This window comes from Scyliorhinus torazame, chromosome 10 (genome assembly GCF_047496885.1).
Source record: "Scyliorhinus torazame isolate Kashiwa2021f chromosome 10, sScyTor2.1, whole genome shotgun sequence".
NCBI classification, from domain to species: Eukaryota; Metazoa; Chordata; class Chondrichthyes; order Carcharhiniformes; family Scyliorhinidae; genus Scyliorhinus; species Scyliorhinus torazame.
The window spans coordinates 196,531,254-196,549,627 of record NC_092716.1 but is presented as its reverse complement, the minus strand read 5'-3'; the positions used below and the strand labels follow the sequence as shown (position 1 = coordinate 196,549,627).

At 54.0% G+C, this 18,374-nt stretch overlaps 1 protein-coding gene across 1 annotated transcript in view; it reads left to right on the top strand.

Moving 5' to 3' along the window:
• The window catches only part of kiaa1549la (KIAA1549-like a), a 431,663-nt gene that overhangs the window by 261,444 nt on the left and 151,845 nt on the right, over positions 1 to 18,374 (top strand). Inside the window, exon 13 of the mRNA XM_072466225.1 lies at positions 463 to 650. Within this exon, the coding sequence (XP_072322326.1) occupies positions 463 to 650 (188 nt within the window). The remainder of the gene's footprint in view (positions 1 to 462; positions 651 to 18,374) is intronic.

Sequence of the window (18,374 nt, the reverse complement as noted above, 5' to 3'; positions counted from 1 at the left end):
TCTTTCCCTTGTACAGGTTTTAGTATAAGTTTTCGTATAACTCACACGTCCAGCCATCTAGAACCTGAATGGAAAAGGGTAAGGTTCCCACATCTATGCTAGGGCAACCTGGATGAAGTAAAGCGGGATTGGATTTATAATCTTGAGAGGAGATGGAAATCTCTGAAAAATACATGGCCCGACTGAAGAGAGATGCCAGAAGTTCTTGGACAGTTTGAGGTTCCTTTATAAGTACATAAAAAAATAGGAGAAGCAGTTGGTGCAATGACCCATCGAGCCTGCTCCGCCATTCAATATGAACACGGCTGATCATTGACCTCACTCCAATTTCCTGCCAATCACCTGATTCCCTTAGAGTCCCTCATATCAGGAAGCAAATGTTCGAAGAGAAGGTTATTCTTCCAGTTTCAGTATTAACTCTTTTTTTTGTTGTTGTCATTTTAAATGGATTTTGTTGTCTAGCCAGTCCAAGGGTTTGATTATGCCAAGCAGCACATTGGCCAACAGGGCGGAGAGGATGAAGTGACCAATACTCAGGAGACTGTGGTCTTGCCACTGTCTGGCAGAGACGCACTCGCACCTCAAGAAAGAGACAGTTGCCAGGACGGAGTCAACACCAAACCAACAAAAACTATTGACATCCGAAGAAGGTAAGCACATTAATTAGTACAGAATGTGCATCACAGCTTATCCAATAGGAGAAAGGGTCAGAACATGGTATGCCAATATAGGTTTATCTTTAGGACTGCTTTTGTGATCAGTTAAGTATTTATTTTGTTCGTCAGGAATTTGCTGATAGCAACTTTGGACGCAGTTGATTCCTTGTGTCTTTATGGAACATGGGCAGAATCACCATTTACCTGAAGCCACAGTTAAGGAGAGGGTCGTTCATTTTCTATTGAGCATGTGTGAAGATACATGCAATGTGACAATGGAAATTTCAAACACAAATGGCAGAATATTAATATGAGACCCTGAAAATGGGGCTGGGAGGGAAATCCAAAAGGTCACTGTCAGGTCGGTGGGTCGACGAGGTCACGTCCCCGCGTGATCTTGCTGGAGGTGGGTATACAACGGACGCGGCTGCACAACCGGCAACTTATCTATTGGAATTAATTGGCCAGTTGGGGTTAGATTGGGGACACGGCCAAGGGTGTACAGGCAGCAGAAGGGCCCCATGCTAGGGCCAAGGCCAAGCAAGTCCCTGGAAGTGGCCTCCTGGCTGTAGGCCTGGGGCCAGCGAAGCCTCGTGTGCCACAGACAGTTCTGTAGAGGAGGTCCCCCTCCCTCCACCCCCACAGTGGCTGAATGGCCACTCAAAATGTTATAGCTTCCTATATTTTCAGAGAAAGCCTCTGCCTTGAGGTTCCCTGGCAATCTCTTGTCTGCATACCCGCACCCATCTCTCTCCTCTCTGGTGTGAGTCAAACTGTAATTGTCCTTTTGTGAACTATGTTAACAAGCAATTGAAATAACATAAAGCTTTGGGTGTTTTGCTGGCATTGTATTCATATTCCTGGGCTCATAGAGGCCTGAACTACTGATGCAGAAGCACAAGTTCAAATCCTGACATGGCAGCTAGGAAATTAAAAATTATATATATATTTATTGCACCCAATTCTTTTTTTCTCAATTAAGGGGCAAATAACGTGGCCAATTCATCTACCCTGCACATCTTCTGGGATTATGGGGGTCAGACCCACGCAAACACGGGGAGAATGTGCAAACTCCACATGGACAGTGACCCGGGGCCGGGATCGAACATGGGTCTTCGATGCCGTGAAGCACCAGTGCTAACCACTGCGCCACCGTGCTATCCCTGTAGCTACAAAATTTAAATTGAATAAACCTATAGGGTAGGGTTGGTAACTTTGATTAAATGTATTCCTGGAGGCTTCATCACATGACCTCCCCCCCCCCCCCCACACACTCCAGCCATTAGTGGGTCAACACAGGGCAGCACGGTGGCGCAGTGGGTTAGCCCTGCTGCCTCACGGCGCCGAGGTCCCAGGTTCGATCCCAGCTCTGGGTCACTGTCCGTGTGGAGTTTGCACATTCTCCCCGTGTTTGTGTGGGTTTCGCCCCCACAACCCAAAGATGTGCAGGCTAGGTGGATTGGCCGTACTAAATTGCCCCTTAATTGGAAAAAATGTATTGGGTACTCTTTAAAAAAAATTAAAAAAAAAAAAATTAGTGGGTCAACACATCCAATCTTGTGACGCACTGCCTTCCTATGCTAATTGGACAGTAAAAAGACACTTCCAAATGGACAATGCTTGACTTTCAGCCAAACGGCCATTTCCCCCCACCCCAACACACGCACCCCATTTTCAATATTTCTATATCTCGTGAAGAGAAATATTGAAAGAAAATGACCCAAAAACATTTTTCTCCAGGGTTGCACATGTCAGTGTCCTGGCGATCGATCTTTAATCCCTAGAAACTCTACACCAGTCCTGGAGTTTTGCCAACCCTAATTATGAGCCCCTTGAGCCTGCTCACTCATACATTGGGATCAATGCTGATCTCCTGCCTCAGCTCCGTTTTCCTGCCTGCCCTCATACCTCATAATTCCCTGAATGACCAAAATTCTACCTCAACTTGAATATATTTGGTGATGGAGCAGCCACAACGCTGTGGGACAGAGAATGAATTAAACCAATCTGAGAGAAACAAGCTAGTCTCAGTAATGATGACTGTGAAACTATCGGATTGTTGAAGACATCCATCTGGTTCACTGATGTCCTTCAGGGAATGAAATCTGCCATCCTTACCTGGTCTGGCCGACATGTGACTCCAGACCCACAGCAACGCGGTTGATTTTTAACTACAGCCCGTGATTTTACACTGGCAGGACACTTGGCTGCATGAGAGACCAAAACTCCAAACTTGCCACAACCTTCTCAAGGATAATTTGGAATAGGTAATAAATGCTGGCCTTCCACCAATGCCCACATTCCATGAATGAATTATTTAAAAATTTGCCATGTGGACGGCAATAGAATTATGTGAAACACAGGCTTTACACCCTAATTACACTCTAGTTGACCTCAGCAGAGAGCAAAATGGTGCATGGTGAACCCAACAACCGATCCTGTCAGATTCCAATGGGTGGGTGAGGATACAATTGTCACAGCATGTCTGTGAATGCACTCCTTGCAGCCGCAAGTCCCAAACTATGTGCTGTATCATGGTTAAAAAGTGTATAAACTAAACATTAGCTTCTCACCAATGACATTGGAGACTCCATGTGGCCGGCTATCTCTCGATGATGGCAAGATTACATAGGCTGGATACATGGTTGCGTTTCCTGTGCGAGCACATGCTTGCTACATTTACAGCCATCTGGTTACGCACTCAGGCTTTGGAGTTCATCGGCTGAACCTTTCCCAGATCAGATGTTCCCCCGTCATCATAGCTTCCTGGAAATACGACATTGTGACACTTCTGACCTGGCTACCTCCATGGTCACCTCGACCACCTCATGCAGCACTAGATTCCCCCTATGCTAAGCCTGTCCCGTCCTCTCTCTTGTCTTGTTCTGCCTCCTCCTTGGATGAGGACATCACTCCTTTCTCCGTGTCCGCCTCTCCATAAGTCCCTTTGCAGGGTCATGTTATGAAGCATTCGTGCAGACACACAACCATGTGAGACACCTTGGCAGGTGTGTATCACAAGGCCCACCCGAATGGTCCATACAGTGAAAGCACATTTTTAGCATGGCGATGGGGTGCTTGGTGAGCAGATGGCCATCTTTGTAACAGCTTTGTGGCTCAGTTCATGACACTTCCAGAGGGGTGAAAAGCCATCATCTCAGAAGGATTTTGCTTGTCTCCTGGAATCCATCCACAGACCTGAGGAAGGGGGACCGTGGGAGGGGGGGGGCGGTTTGGAGGAACTGCAGAAGGGATGCCTGCCAAAGAATGAGAGGTCATGGCAGCTTCCAGGAAAGCAGCTCTTACTGTGGCCACAGATCAGCTGTACATTAAGGGAGCAGTCGACCATTTTTTGATTGAGGAATCTCTCTCTCTGTCGGTCAGTTGGTGCCCTGATGGAAACATGGATACGGTTAATAATTTCATAGACTTTGAGAAATCCAGTAACTGCTGCAAAACCCAGTGCCCTGTGAGCTTGGACCCCACCCACCACCATCACCACTACATAGCCAGCACAGAAACAATGCAGAAGAGGCCTTTCGGCCCATCATGTTTTCAGCGCCGCATGAAAAACAGCTTTCCGACCTATCTAACCTGCCAGCACCTGGCCCATAGCCTAGAATGTTGTGACATGCCAAGTGCTTATCCAGGTACTTTTTAAAGGATGTGAGGCAACCCACCTCAACCACCCTCCCAGGCAGTGCATTCTGAATCGTCACCACCCTTTGAAAAAAGGATTTTCCTCACATCTCCCTGAAACCACCTGCCCCTCCACCTTGAACTTGTGACACCCCCCCCCCCCCCCCCCACCTCCCCCTGTGACTAGCCTTCAATTCCATAACTTAAATCTTCCATCCCAGGCAACATCCTGGTGAATTGCCTCTGCACCCCCTCCAGTGCAATCACATCCTTCCTATAATGTGGCGACCAGAATTGCACACAGTACTCCAGCTATGGCCTCACCAAAGTTCTAAACAACTCAACATGATCTTCCTACTTTTGTAATCAGTGCCTTAAATGACAAAGGCAAGAGTCCCATACGCATTTTTCACCACCCGATTAACCTTCCCTTCAACCTTCAGAGATCTATGAACAAACATGCCAAGTTGCGATACTATCCAATCATAAGTAATAGCGAACACCTTTAGCCTCACTGTTATTTCGACATAAAAATTTGACTCACTAATCTTTTACCTGGATCTCATTACTCGAGAATCTAGGGCAAAATTCTCCCGAAACGGCGCGATGTCTGCCGACTGGCACCCAAGACGGCGCCAATCAGACGGGCATCGCGCCACCCCAAAGGTCCGGAATGCTCCGCATCTTTGGGGACCGAGCCCCAACATTGAGGGGCTAGGCCGACGCCGGAGGAATTTCCGCCCCGCCAGCTGGTGGAAATGGCCTTTGTTGCCCCGCCAGCTGGCGCGGAAATGACATCTCGGGGCGGCGCATGCGCGGGAGCGTCAGCGGCCGCTGACAGTTTCCCACGCATGCGCAGTGGAGGGAGTCTCTTCCGTCTCCACCATGGTGGAGACCGTGGCGGAGGCGGAAGGGAAAGAGTGCCCCACGGCACAGGCCTGCCCGCGGATTGGTGGGCCCCGATCGCGGGCCAGGCCACCGTGGGGGCACCCCCCGGGGCCAGATCGCCCCGCGCCCCCCCCCAGGACCCCGGAGCCCGCCCGTGCCGCCTTGTCCCGCCGTTCAAAAGGTGGTTTAATCCACGCCAGCGGGACAAGCAATTTATCGGCGGGACTTCGGCCCATCCGGGCCGGAGAATCGAGCGGGGGGGCCCGCCAACCGGCGCGGCGTGATTCCCGCCCCCGCCGAATCTCTGGTGCCGGAGACTTCGGCAACCGGCGGGGGCGGGATTCACGCCAGCCCCCGGCGATTCTCCGACCCGGCGGGGGGTCGGAGAATGACGCCCCTGATGTTTATTTTGGATTATTTTGCCCCAGTGAACAAAAGGAATTTTAAAAATCAATTTCTTGAAACACCAAAAATTAATTTATATAAGCCAGCAGCAGCTGTGACTTTCGCCAATTCCGGTGGGTCAATTTTCTCCCATTTCCCACAGTTTCTGCCAAGACGCTTGGAACGAAGGCTGCTGCATAACAAGATGATGATCAGGAATGCTGTGACAGTTGAAAATATTTAAGCGATTTGGGAAGTTTCAAGGAACGAGTTATTATGATCTGGAATGTGCTGCCTGAAAAACTGATGGAAAGCAGATTCAATAATAACTTACAGAAGGGAATTGGATAGTTCTTCCAAAGAGCCAGTAAGGCATGATGGGTGGAAAGGCCATGATGCAAGATGCTATGACTTCAAACTTAGACTCTGTAGTTTCCATAGACCTGACGCTACAGATTCTGTATTGGCTCCAAAACTGCTCACACTGCACACACATATTTCTGTCACGGTCCACATCGGATACCATTTTGAGAATGTTGATGCAATGGGCATTTGGAACATATGGGGGATACAAGCAAATTCAGCAATTTTAGCCCAATTGCAAAATCACATCTAACAGTAGACGTTTCTGTTTTGAGTTGTGCACGCGCGGTGCTGGTTGTGTACAGTCAAAACTCTGCCTGTTACGAACAAAACATCTACTTTTAGATGTGATCCTGAGATTGGGCAGCACTTACTGTACCAATAGTTTCCCCAGCAACCAATGTAAGATAATCAGTAGAGCTTGAAAAATGGCTCATTTACACTTGCTGGAAACAACAAATATTCATACGCAAACAAAGGGAATATTTTCGAGCCTTGTGCCTTTTTTTAAAAAATTACTCAGGAGCTTGGGGAGCCTCTCGTTCCCCTTTGCATTCTTCATGGCAATGGCAATGCCTCGGCAAATCAGCATCAACTTGTCAACCAATCAGCACTATTTTAACCTGTAGTATAGATTTTTGCATCGTTTGAAATTTGGCATTCTTACATTTGTCCTGATGGGTACAAGACAAATGTTTTAGCAACATGTCTCTCTTTTCAGCAATATACTTACAAACGAATATACACAGAAATGGAGACACACACAAACGCAGGCACCCACGTACACGGACACACACAAATGCAGATAATTACAAATGGGAGACGCACACAAATACAGACAGACACACAGGCACACACAAATAAAGATACATATCAATGGAGACGCACACAAACACAGGCAGACATTGACACGAGCACACACAAATGCACATACACACGAACGGGGACACACACAAACACAGGCAGATGCACAAACACAGGCACACACAAACACAGACAAATGCAGATGCACACATTCAAATGCAGAGAGAGACACATGCAGAAAGATTTATAAGTGGAAACATACATACACTGAAGATCAATAGCATAATTCCTGCAGCTCCCTAAACATGAAATACTGAGATCAATTAAATCCCATCTCTGCTCCGTTTGTCAAATCCCGGTCAAGGTTCACTGACTCAGCACAGAGCACTCTTGGAATCCCCTCATTCGACATGCTCGTATTGAAAAAAATCACAACAGCTATGGACTATAGCAGACGTTCAATGGCTAAACCATTATTCACTCTGAGCCTCCTGACTCAAACTGGATTTGATGGTTTAGAGTATGCAGATGAAGCAAAAACTGCATTAGAACCATCAGGAAAGATTAGACAGGCTGAGGCCTTTTTCCACTTGAAAAGAGAAGACCGCAGGGTTACCTGATAGATGGTTTTTGAGATTATGTGTGTGGTAGTCACCACTCTTGTACATGTCACATATGAGATGTAATATGGTAAGGCTCCTGTACGACAGGTACAGAGGTAGATCCCTGCCTGCTGGCTCCGCCCAGTAGGCGGAGTATAAATGTGTGTGCTCACCGAGCTGCAGCCATTTCGGCAGCAGCTGCAGGAGGCTACACATCTCTGCTTAATAAAGCCTCGATTACACTCAACTCTCGTTTCGTCTTAATTGATAGTGCATCAATTTATTAAGCAGAGATTTCACAAGATGGACCTCCCGGATCGCCTGCAGCTGCACCCTCAAGCAGACGACGCCAAGTCGGCCTTTGCACATTGGCTAGCTTGCTTTGAAGCCGACATCGGATCTGCGACAGAACCACCCTCAGAGGCACAAAAGCTCCAGATCCTGTATACGCGGCTGAGCTCCAATATCTTTCCCGTCATCGGCGAAGCGCCTACCTACCCCGAGGCCATGGCGCTACTGAAAGAGAACTACACTCAGCAGACCAACAAGCTCTACACCAGGCACCTCCTGTCCACGCAGCATCAACTCCCCAGTGAGTCTGGATGATTTCTGGCATGCCCTGCACGCCCTGGCAAGGGACTGCAATTGCCAGGCCGTTGAACAATCCGAACTCCTAATTAGGGACTCTTTCGTTACGGGCATAGGGTAGGCGTACATCCGCCAGCGCCTCTTAGAAGGGGCTACCCTCGACGTCGCGGTGACCAAGAAACTCGCGATCACACTAACATTCGCCTCCCGTAATGTACAAGCGTACGCTCCCGACCGCACAGCGTCCCCCACTCCTGGACATCGTGGACCCCACCAGCGAACACCCCATCATGGACCCCAACAGCGACCGCCCCCAGCCAACCCCAACCCCGAGCCGTGCGACAGCCAGCCAACCCCGGGGGACCCAAGTGCTACTTCTGCGGACAGACAAAGCACCCCCGGAAGGGTTGCCCGGCGCGGAGCGCACTCTGCAAGGCCTGCGGGAAGAAAGAACATATTGCGGCGGTGTACCAGGCCCGCTCGATCGCCGCTGTAGCCAGGCCCATTGTTCTTGTACGCCCACGTGCGACCCGTGGGCGCTGCCATTTTCACCCACGTGCGGCCCGTGGGCGCCGCCATCTTCCCCGCCTCAGGACCCCTGCTCGTCGGGCACCACATCGGGCCGCCCATCGCCTGCCGACCAGCCAGGGGACTTCCAACACCAGCTCCATCACGATCGACCAGTCCCGGCCGCACAACCTCGCAACCGCATCGACGAAGGTAAAGGTCGATGGGCACAAGACATCCTGCCTTCTTGACTCCGGGAGCACAGAGAGCTTCATCCACCCCGATATGGTAAGGCGCTGCTCCCTCCCGGTGCACCCCATTAACCAGAGAATCTCCCTGGCCTCCGGATCCCACTCCGTGGAGATCCGGGGGTACTGCACCGCCACCCTCACCATCCAGGGCGTAGAGTTCAGCGACTTCCGGCTCTACGTCCTCCCCAACCTTTGCGCTGCCTTGCTACTCGGCCTGGACTTCCAGGGCAACCTCCAAAGTCTAACCCTGAAATTCGGCGGGCGCCTACCACCCCTTACTGTATGCGGTCTCACGACCCTTAAGGTCGACCCACCTCCACTGTTTGCAAACCTCACCCCGGATTGCAAACCCATCGCCACCAGGAGCAGATGGTACAGTGCCCAGGACAGGACCTTCATCAGGTCCGAGGTCCAGCGGTTGCTGTGGGAAGGCATTATCGAGGCCAGCAACAGCCCCTGGAGAGCCCAAGTGGTAGTTGTGAAAACTGGGGAGAAAAACAGAATGGTCGTTAACTACAGTCAGACCATCAATCAGTACACGCAACTTGACGCGTACCCCCTCCCAGGCATATCTGATATGGTCAATCAGATTGCACAGTACCGGGTCTTCTCGACAGTGGACCTGAAATCTGCCTACCACCAGCTCCCCAAAACGTACACCGCGTTTGAAGTGGACGGCGCCTTTACCACTTCCTTAGGGTTCCCTTAGGCGTCACTAATGGGGTCTCGGTCTTCCAACGGGAGATGGACCAAATGGTTGACCAGGACGGACATGCTGGCCACCTTCCCATACCTGGATAACATCACCATCTGCGGCCACGACCAGCAGGACCACGACGTTAACCTTTCAAATTCCTCCACACCGCCAAACTCCTCAACCTAACGTACAACAAGGAGAAGTGCGTGTTCAGCACCAACCGCTTAGCCATCCTTGGCTATGTGGTGCAAAATGGATTTCCAGGGCCCGGCCACGATCGCATGTGCCCCCTCATGGAACTCCCCTTCCCCCACTGCCCCAAGGCCCTCAAACGATGCCTGGGGTTCTTCTCATACTATGCCCAGTGGGTCCCTAACTATGCGGACAAGGCCCGCCCACTCATTCAGTCCACTGTTTTCCCCCTGACGGCCGAGGCTCACCAGGCCTTCAACCGTATTGATGCACACAGTCGACGAGACGCTCCCCTTCCAAGTCGAAAACGATGCACCAGAAGTCACTCTGGCAACCACCCTCAACCAGGCATGTAGGCCCGTGGCATTCTTTTCACGCACCCGCCATGCCTCCGAAATTCGGCTCTCCTCCGTCGAGAAGGAGGCCCAAGCCATCGTAGAAGCTGTGCGGCATTGGAGGCATTACCTGACCGGCAGGAGATTCACTTTCCTCACTGACCAACGGTCGGTTGCCTTCATGTTCAATAACACACAGTGGGGCAAGATCAAAAATGATAAAATCTTGAGGTGGAGGATCGAGCTCTCCACCTACAATTACGAGATTTTGTATTGTATTGTAAGCTCAACGAGCCCCCCGATGCCCTATCCCGAGGTACATGTGCCAGCGCACAAGTTAACACGACGCTCTCTGTCACCCAGAGGTCACCCGGTTCCTTCACTTCATAAAGGCCCGCAATCTGCCCTAATCCATTGAGGAGATGAGGGCTATCACCAGAGACTGCCAGGTCTGCGCTGAGTGTAAACCGCACTTCTACCGGCCAGACCGACCGCACCTAGTGAAGGCCTCCCACCCCTTTGAGCGCCTGAGCGTGGATTTCAAAGGGCCCCTCCTCTCCACCGACCGAAACACGTACTTCCTTAACGTGGTCGATGAATACTCCAGATTCCCCTTCGCCGTCCCATGCCCCAATATGACGTCTTCCACCGTCATCAAAGCACTCAACACCATCTTCGCCCTGTTCGGTTTCCCCGCCTACATCCACAGCGACCGGGGATCCTCCTTTATGAGTGATGAGCTGCGTCAGTACCTGCTCAGCAAGGGCATTGCCTCAAGCAGGACGACCAACTACAACCGCCGGGGAAACGGGCAGGTGGAGCAGGAGAATGGGACAGTCTGGAAGGCCATCCAACTGGTCCTACAGTCCAAAAACTCCCGGTCTCCCGCTGGCAGGAGGTCCTCCCCGACTCCCTTCACTCCATCCGATCGCTACTTTGCACGGTGACTAATGCAACCCCCCATGAAAATCTCCTTGCCTTCCCCAGGAGGTCCACCTCCGGGGTTTCGGTCCCAACGTGGGCGGCAGCTCCAGGACCTGTTCTCCGCAAGCACACGCAGCTCCACATGGCGGACCCGTTGGTCGAGAGGGTACAGCTACTCCATGCAAACCCGCAGTGGCGTACCCCGACAGCCGCCAAGACACAGTCTCCCTCAGGGTCCTGGCACCTGCTGGGTCCCCCCTCCACTCTGCCCCGGCGCCACCCCCCCCCCCCCCACCCTCAGCGCACCTCACCACAGCCCCCGCTCCAGGACAATCCGTCCTCCCCTTGGTCCCACTCGGGGATGAAGATGAGGCCTACACGCTCCCGGAGTCACCGGCGATCGAGCCGACACCTGCATCGCCACCGGGACTGCGGCGCTCACAACGGAGCATCAAGGCACCCGATCGGCTGAATTTGTGAACTTTCCCCAAAATGTTAACTTTAAAATGCATGTAAATAGTTTTCCACCACCCCACTGGACTCTTTTTTTTAACGGGGTGAATGTGGTAGTCAGCACTATTGTATATATCACATACGAGATGTAATACAGTAAGGCTCCTATAGTACAGGTATGGGAGTAGTTCCCTGCCTGCTGGCTCCGCCCAGTAGGCGGAGTATAAATGTGTAGGCTCACCGAGCTGCAGCCATTTCGGCAGCAGCTACAGGAGGCTACACATCTCTGCGTAATAAAGCCTCGATTACACTCAACTCTCATCTCGTCGTAATTGATAGTGCATCAGTGTGTTTAGACACGGATAATCTGTTGCCACTTGTGGGGGGAGTCCAAACCTCGAGACTATTGGCTGGATTCTCCGTTCCTGAAACTATTGTTGACGCCGACACAGAGGGTTAGATGCTCCCATTTTGATACTATGTCCGGAGCATGTGCCTAGTCTTACCAGCAAAAGCCGACACCGCTGTGGTGAACATATAATGGCAACCATTCACCACTGTATTGCATTGTACTATGTTGTTGCCCTTGTGGGCTCCACCTAAGGACCATTGTATTGTATTGCACCGCATTGTGTCATGTTGGTGCCCTTGTGGCTCCACCCCTGGCTCCACCCCCTTGCGGTGAGGTATATAGGGCAGCTGCCCTGTAGGCAGCTCTCAGTGCAGAGCAGTCGCAGGCAAGCACTGTTCTAATTGATTAAAGCCACTGTTCACTTCAACTCTCTGTCTCGTGTAAATTGATGGTCGCATCAATTTAATCGATTACAACATCGCGATGGAAGCAGCCCTTAAACCTGACTGACTGGAACTCGACCCACAGGCCGCGGAATCCAAAGGGATTTTTTCGCACTGGCTCCGATGTAAGGCCTACCTCGCCGCCTCCTGCTCGCCCTCCGTCACCGACGAACAGAAGCTGAGCCTCATCCACGCCCAGGTGAGCCATCGAATCTCCGTGCAAATCGAGGAAGCGACCACATATGCAGACGCGCTCGCGATCCTGAAGCGGCAATACGTGAGACCGGTGAACGAAGTGTTCGTGCGGCATCTCCTTACCACTCGCCGCCAACGTCCCGGGATATCACTGGAGGAGTACCTACGTGACCTGAAAGACCTCGTGCGAAGCTGCAACTACAAGGCCGTCACGGCCTCGCAACACATGGAACTCGCCATCCGGGACGCCTACGTGGCTGGAGTCCGGTCCAACTACATCAGACAGCGCCTGCTCGAGAAGGCGCACACGACCTAGAAGAGACGGTAAAACTAGCCACCTCCCTAGAAGTAGCGTTTCAGAGCCTCAACGCTTTCCCCTCCGACCACGCAACCTCCTCGTGGACTCCCGACCAGAGAGTACCCCAGGACTGTGCCGCGTGGCTGCCCGCCCAACCCGGGGGTCTTCCCTTCTACTTTTGCGGCCAGAACCAGCACCCCAGGCAGCGTTGCCTGGCTCGGAACGTGAACTGTAGCGACTGCGGCAAGAAAGGACACTTTGCCAAAGCTTGCCAGGCCAGGTCCAAGTCCTCCAAATCACAGGGCCGACTCACAGGCTCGCAAACCCCGCAGCGTGGCTGCGTGCCTGCCGGCTCCCCCCCCCCCCCTTTGGAGGCGTCACCTGCCTCGTGCTGTCCGCGGGGGCAGCCATCTTCGACTCTACACAACACGTGCGACTCACGGGGGCCGCCATCTTGGCCGCCGTCTCCCACGCGGCCCGCCATGTGCGACTCATGGGGGCCGCCATCCTGGCCACCATCTTCGTCGCCGCCCGACACATGCGACCGACGGGGGCCGCCATCTTGGCCGCCATCTTCAACGCCGCCCGACAGGTGCAACCGACGGGGGCAGCCATCTTGGGACCACCCCACCACCTCTGACCACGCCGGCTACCCGCAACTCGGCGCGGTCACCCTCGACCAGTCACGCCCAAAGCACCTCAGGAACTCCATGATGACCGTCCGGGTCAATGGGCACGAAACGCCTTGCCCGTTTGACTCCGGGAGCACGGAGAGCTTCGTACACCCAGACACGGTAAGGCGCTGTTCCAACCAAATCTCCCTGCATTTCAAACAATCTCCCTCGCTTCCGGATCGCACTCAGTGCAGAGCCGGGGGTACACTGTCGCGAGCCTCGCGAAATGGGGCATCGACTACGCAAACTTTAAACTATGTGTACTCCCAGATCTCTGCTCTCCTCTTCTGTTGGGACTGGACTTCCAGTGCAACCTCAGGAGCCTGACCTGAAAGTTCGGCGGGCCCCTACCACCCCTCACCGTTTGTAGCCTCGTGACCCTGAAGGTCGACCCTCCCCCGCTATTCGCGAATCTTACCGCCGACTGTAAACCCGTCGCCACCAGGAGTAGGCGGTATAGTATCTAGGACAGGACTTTTATCAAGTCCGAGGTCCAGCGGCTCTTGCGGTAAGGGAGCATCGAGTCCAGTAACAAACCCTGGAGAGCCCAGGTGGTGGTCGCCAGCACCGGGGTAAAGAACCGGATGGTTGTAGATTACAGCCAAACCATAAACCGGTATATGCACCTCGATGCGTACCCCCTCCCCCGGATAGCGGACATGGTGACAGATTGCATACTACCGGGTGTTCTCCACGGTAGATCTGAAGTCTGCATATCACTAGCTCCCAATCCGCCCGGAGGACCGCCACTACACGGCCTTTGAGGCAGACGGCTGCCTCTTCCACTTTATCTGGGTCCCCTTCAGCGTCACCAACTGGGTCTCGGTCTTCCAAAGAATGATGGACCGAATGGTGGACCAGTGCGGGCTGTGGGCCACATTTCCGTACTTGGACAACGTCACCATCTGCAGCCACGACCAGCAGGACCATGACTCCAACCTTCAGAAGTTTCTCCAAACCGCCCAAGCCCTCAACCTCACTTATAACAAGGGGAAATGCGTTTTCCGCACAACCAGACTGGCCATCCTCGGCTATGTCGTGGAAAACAGAGTCCTAGGGCCCGACCGTATGCGCCCCCTCCTGCAACTTCCCCTACCCCACTGCCCCAAAGCCCTGAAAAGATGCCTCGGGTTCTTTTCCTATTATGCCCAGTGGGTCCGCAACTATGCGGACAAAGCCCGCCCACTGATCAAAGCTACCATATTCCCACTGGCAGCTGAGGCCCGCCAGGCCTTCAGCCGCATCAAGGCAGATATTTCCAAAGCCGCGATGCGCACGGTGGACGGGTCCGTCCCCTTCCAGGTGGAGAGCGACGCGTCAGAGGTCGCCCTCGCCGCCACTCTTAACCAGGCAGGCTGGCCCGTAGCATTTTTCTCCAGTACCCTCAACGCCTCCGAGATTCGACACTCCTCAGCCGAAAAAGAAGCTCAAGCCATTGTGGAAGCTGTATGGCACTGGAGGCACTACCTCACTGGTAGGATGTTTATCCTCGTCACCTTCATGGTCGGTAGCCTTCATGTTCGACAATACACAGCGGGGCAAGATCAAGAACGATAATATCTTGAGGTGGAGGATCGAACTCTCCACCTATAATTATGATATAGTGTATTGTCCTGGGAAGCTCAATGAGCCCCCACCAGATGCCCTGTCTCTGCGCGCAAGATGACCGACTCCGGGCCATCCACAATGATCTCTGCCACCCGGGGGTCACCCGGCTTATCCGCTACATCAAGGTCCGCAACCTGCCCTACTCCACCGAGGAGGTCAGGGCCATGACCTGGGACTGCCAAATCTGCGCAGAGTGTAAGCCGCACTTCTATCGACCGTATAAGGCCCACCTTGTGAAGGCATCCCCTGCCCTTCGAGCGCCTCAGTATCGACTTCAAAGGGCCCCTCCCCTCCACCAACCGCAACGCGTATTTCCTCAACGTCGTTGACAAGTACTCCCGCTTCCCCTTTGCAATCCCTTGCCCCGACATGACCGCGGCCACTGTCATTAAGGCCCTACATCGTATCTTCACCTTGTTCAGTTTCCCCACTCACGTCCACAGTGACCGGGGCTCCTCGTTTATGAGCGATGAACTGCGTCAGTACCTGCTCGGTAAGGGCATCACCTCGAGCAGGACTACCAGTTACAACCCCCGGGGAAACGGACAGGTGGAGAGGGAGAACGCGATGGTATGGAAGGCCGTCCTCCTGGCCCTGCGGTCTCGGAAACTCCCAGTTTCCCACTGGCAGGAGGTCTTCCCCGACGCGCTCCACTCCATTAGGTCACTTCTTTGCACAGCCACGAACGAGACCCCTCATGACCGCCTATTTGTTTTCCCTAGGAAATCCACCTCCGGGGTCTCGCTTCCAGCCTGGCTGAAGACACCGGGGCCCGTACTCCTCCGGAAACACGTGAGGAGCCATAAGTCCAACCCCCTGGTTGAGAGGGTCCAGCTCCTTCACGCCAGCCCCCAGTATGCACCTCGACGGCTGACAAGATACGGTCTCCCTCCGGAACCTGGCACCCGCAGGATCCCCTACGACCATCCCGTACCCCCCCCCCAACCTACACCGAACAGCGCCCCCGCCCGACATGGCCTCAACACCCCCTCCTATACCTCCTCCCCCCATTGCCGGCCTACAGGGATGAAGCTCCAGAAAACATGCTCACGGAGTCCACACCCGTGCCCGCATCAACGAGTTCAACACCCATGCCCACATCGACGAGTTCAACACCCATGTCCGCACCGACGAGTTCGAAACCCGTGCCTGCTGCGAAAACCGAGCTCAGGCGATCGCAGCGCATGATCAGAGCGCCGGACAGACTCAACCTGTGAGCCCTTCACCCCCACTGGACTTCAGTTTTTTAACAGGGGGTGAATGTGGTGAACGTATTATGGCAACCATTCACCACTGTATTGCATTGTACCATGTTGTTGCCCTTGTGGGCTCCACCTATGGACCATTGCATTGTATTACTCAGCATTGTATCATGTTGGTGCCATTGTGGGCTCCGCCCCTGGCTCCGCCCCCTTGAAGGGAGGTATAAAGAGCAGCTGCCCTGTAGGTGGCTCTCAGTGCAGAGCAGTCACAGGCAGGCACTGTTCTAGTTGATTAAAGCCACTGTTCACTTCAACTCTCTGTCTCGTGTGAATTGATGGTCGCATCGGCCGCCCTCGCACTGATGCTCTGTACGGTGGGGGGGGGGGGCTAGCAGCCACGCCACGTAAATCCCCCGGCTTTAGTGCAGATACAGATGGAGAATGGCCGGGTCCGTGGCCGCGCATGCACACGCCGGCGACCTGCTATGGCTGCGCCACACACCATTGTGCCGGCCGCGCGTGGACTCGGCCTGCCAAATAGTGCCCCCCCTGTAACCTCCCTCGCCACCCTCAGACCACCTTCCACCAGTCCCCCCAGCCACCGCTGAAGTCCCCCCGGCCAGCAGAAAGGCATCCCCCTCCCCGACTCTGGCGGCGCAGGACACAGTCCGCACGCGAGATCCCCGAAAACTGTGAGCACACGTGACCGACGGCGTCGGGAAGTTGGCCCATTAGGGGCGGAGCATCGGGGGAGGGCCTCAGGTGACGTCCTGAGGCTGCCCCAACGGCGTACTCAGCGATTACACTATTTTTGAGGGGCGGAGCATCTGAAAAACAGCGCCGCCCCCGATTATGGGGTAAAAACGGATTTCCGGCCAATCGTGGAACACGCGATTTCGGCGTCGGCAATTGGAGAGTCCTGCCCAGAATTCGTGGTGATCCCCGACAGCAAAACTGGCACCATACCTGGACTGATTCTGCTACTGTTGAGGGGCTAACACTGGCGCCACGTGGAACGCAATCGTGCCCTGGCCACTGGAACCACCAACTAGCCACCCCCTGGGCTGCATGTGTCGGACTGTCTAACACTGTCGTTTTCAGTCCCGACCCCCCCCCCCACCCCCCCTAGGAGAAGGCCGCTCACAACCGCTGGGAACAATAGAAGACAGGAGCGGCCTCTAACTATGGCAGAGAAGAGGGCCCTGGATGTGGTTGACGGACTGGAGGAAAGGGAGGTCGCTGAGGCGGAGTTCGGCCGCAGGCGAGGAAGTGAGGCGCCGCTTAGTTGCAGATCCCTGAGACACATCTCCCCCCCCCCCCCCCCAACATCACACCCACACCACCCTCCCCACCACTCCCACTCCACCCTCACCACTCCCACACCACCCTCACCCGTGGTCCAATCATGCTTCTTGTCATGTGCCTTACAGGAGCTGCTGGCGATGAGGCGGGTCCATCTGGTGTCCCCCTCCCACAGCCAGTGCGATAGCCGGAGCCCTCCTGTGAGCCAAGCAACGACGAGAGTAGTTCGGGTGGCAGCCCTCAGCCCGAGACTCAGGAGACCCCGGAGCTAAAGTAGGAGGTTAACACTGACTTCCTGTCACAGCTGCCTGCAACACCCTAAACAATCCCAGAAACACTCACCTCAGTTGGGCACTCAGGAGGTTCCTGGGACACTCTCTGGTGCGCACCACACAGCCGATCTGGTACTACGGGTGGAGGTATGAACACCCGAGGGGGCGGACGGTTGGAGGGTGGGCTGACCGCAGGGACTAGCTGCCGTCCAGACGGGTTTTAGGGCTTCTGGAACGGACTATAGTGGATATGCAATCACAGAGCCACGGACAGGTTATCGGCGAGCATCCAGTACCTGCAGGTGCAGCTGGAGGTGTCCAACTGCGTGCAGCAGCTGTAGTTGGTGCTGACCATGCATGCCACCCAGGCCAACCCTGTACGGGTTGCGTCCGTGGTGGAGGCCTTTGGGCCCGCAGTTTTGGCTGTGGATCAGCATGTCCAAGGTCTGGGGCATTCTGTGCAGGCACTGGCCGAGGCCCAGGATAGGATTGGCGCCTCAAGGGCAACCATGTTCCAGAGCCACCTGGACATGGCAGCAGCGCTCCTGAGCGTGGCCCAGTCACAGGAGGCCATGGCTGGGAACGTCGGCGGCATTGCTCAGGCACTGGCCAACGTGGCACAGACACAGAGGGAGATGGTGCAGTCACTGGCTGATGTGACACAAACCCAGAAGGTGTTGGTCATTGGGTTATGTGTTGCAGTCCCAGATGGAGATGGTCCACTCCCTGACCTCCTTGACCATGA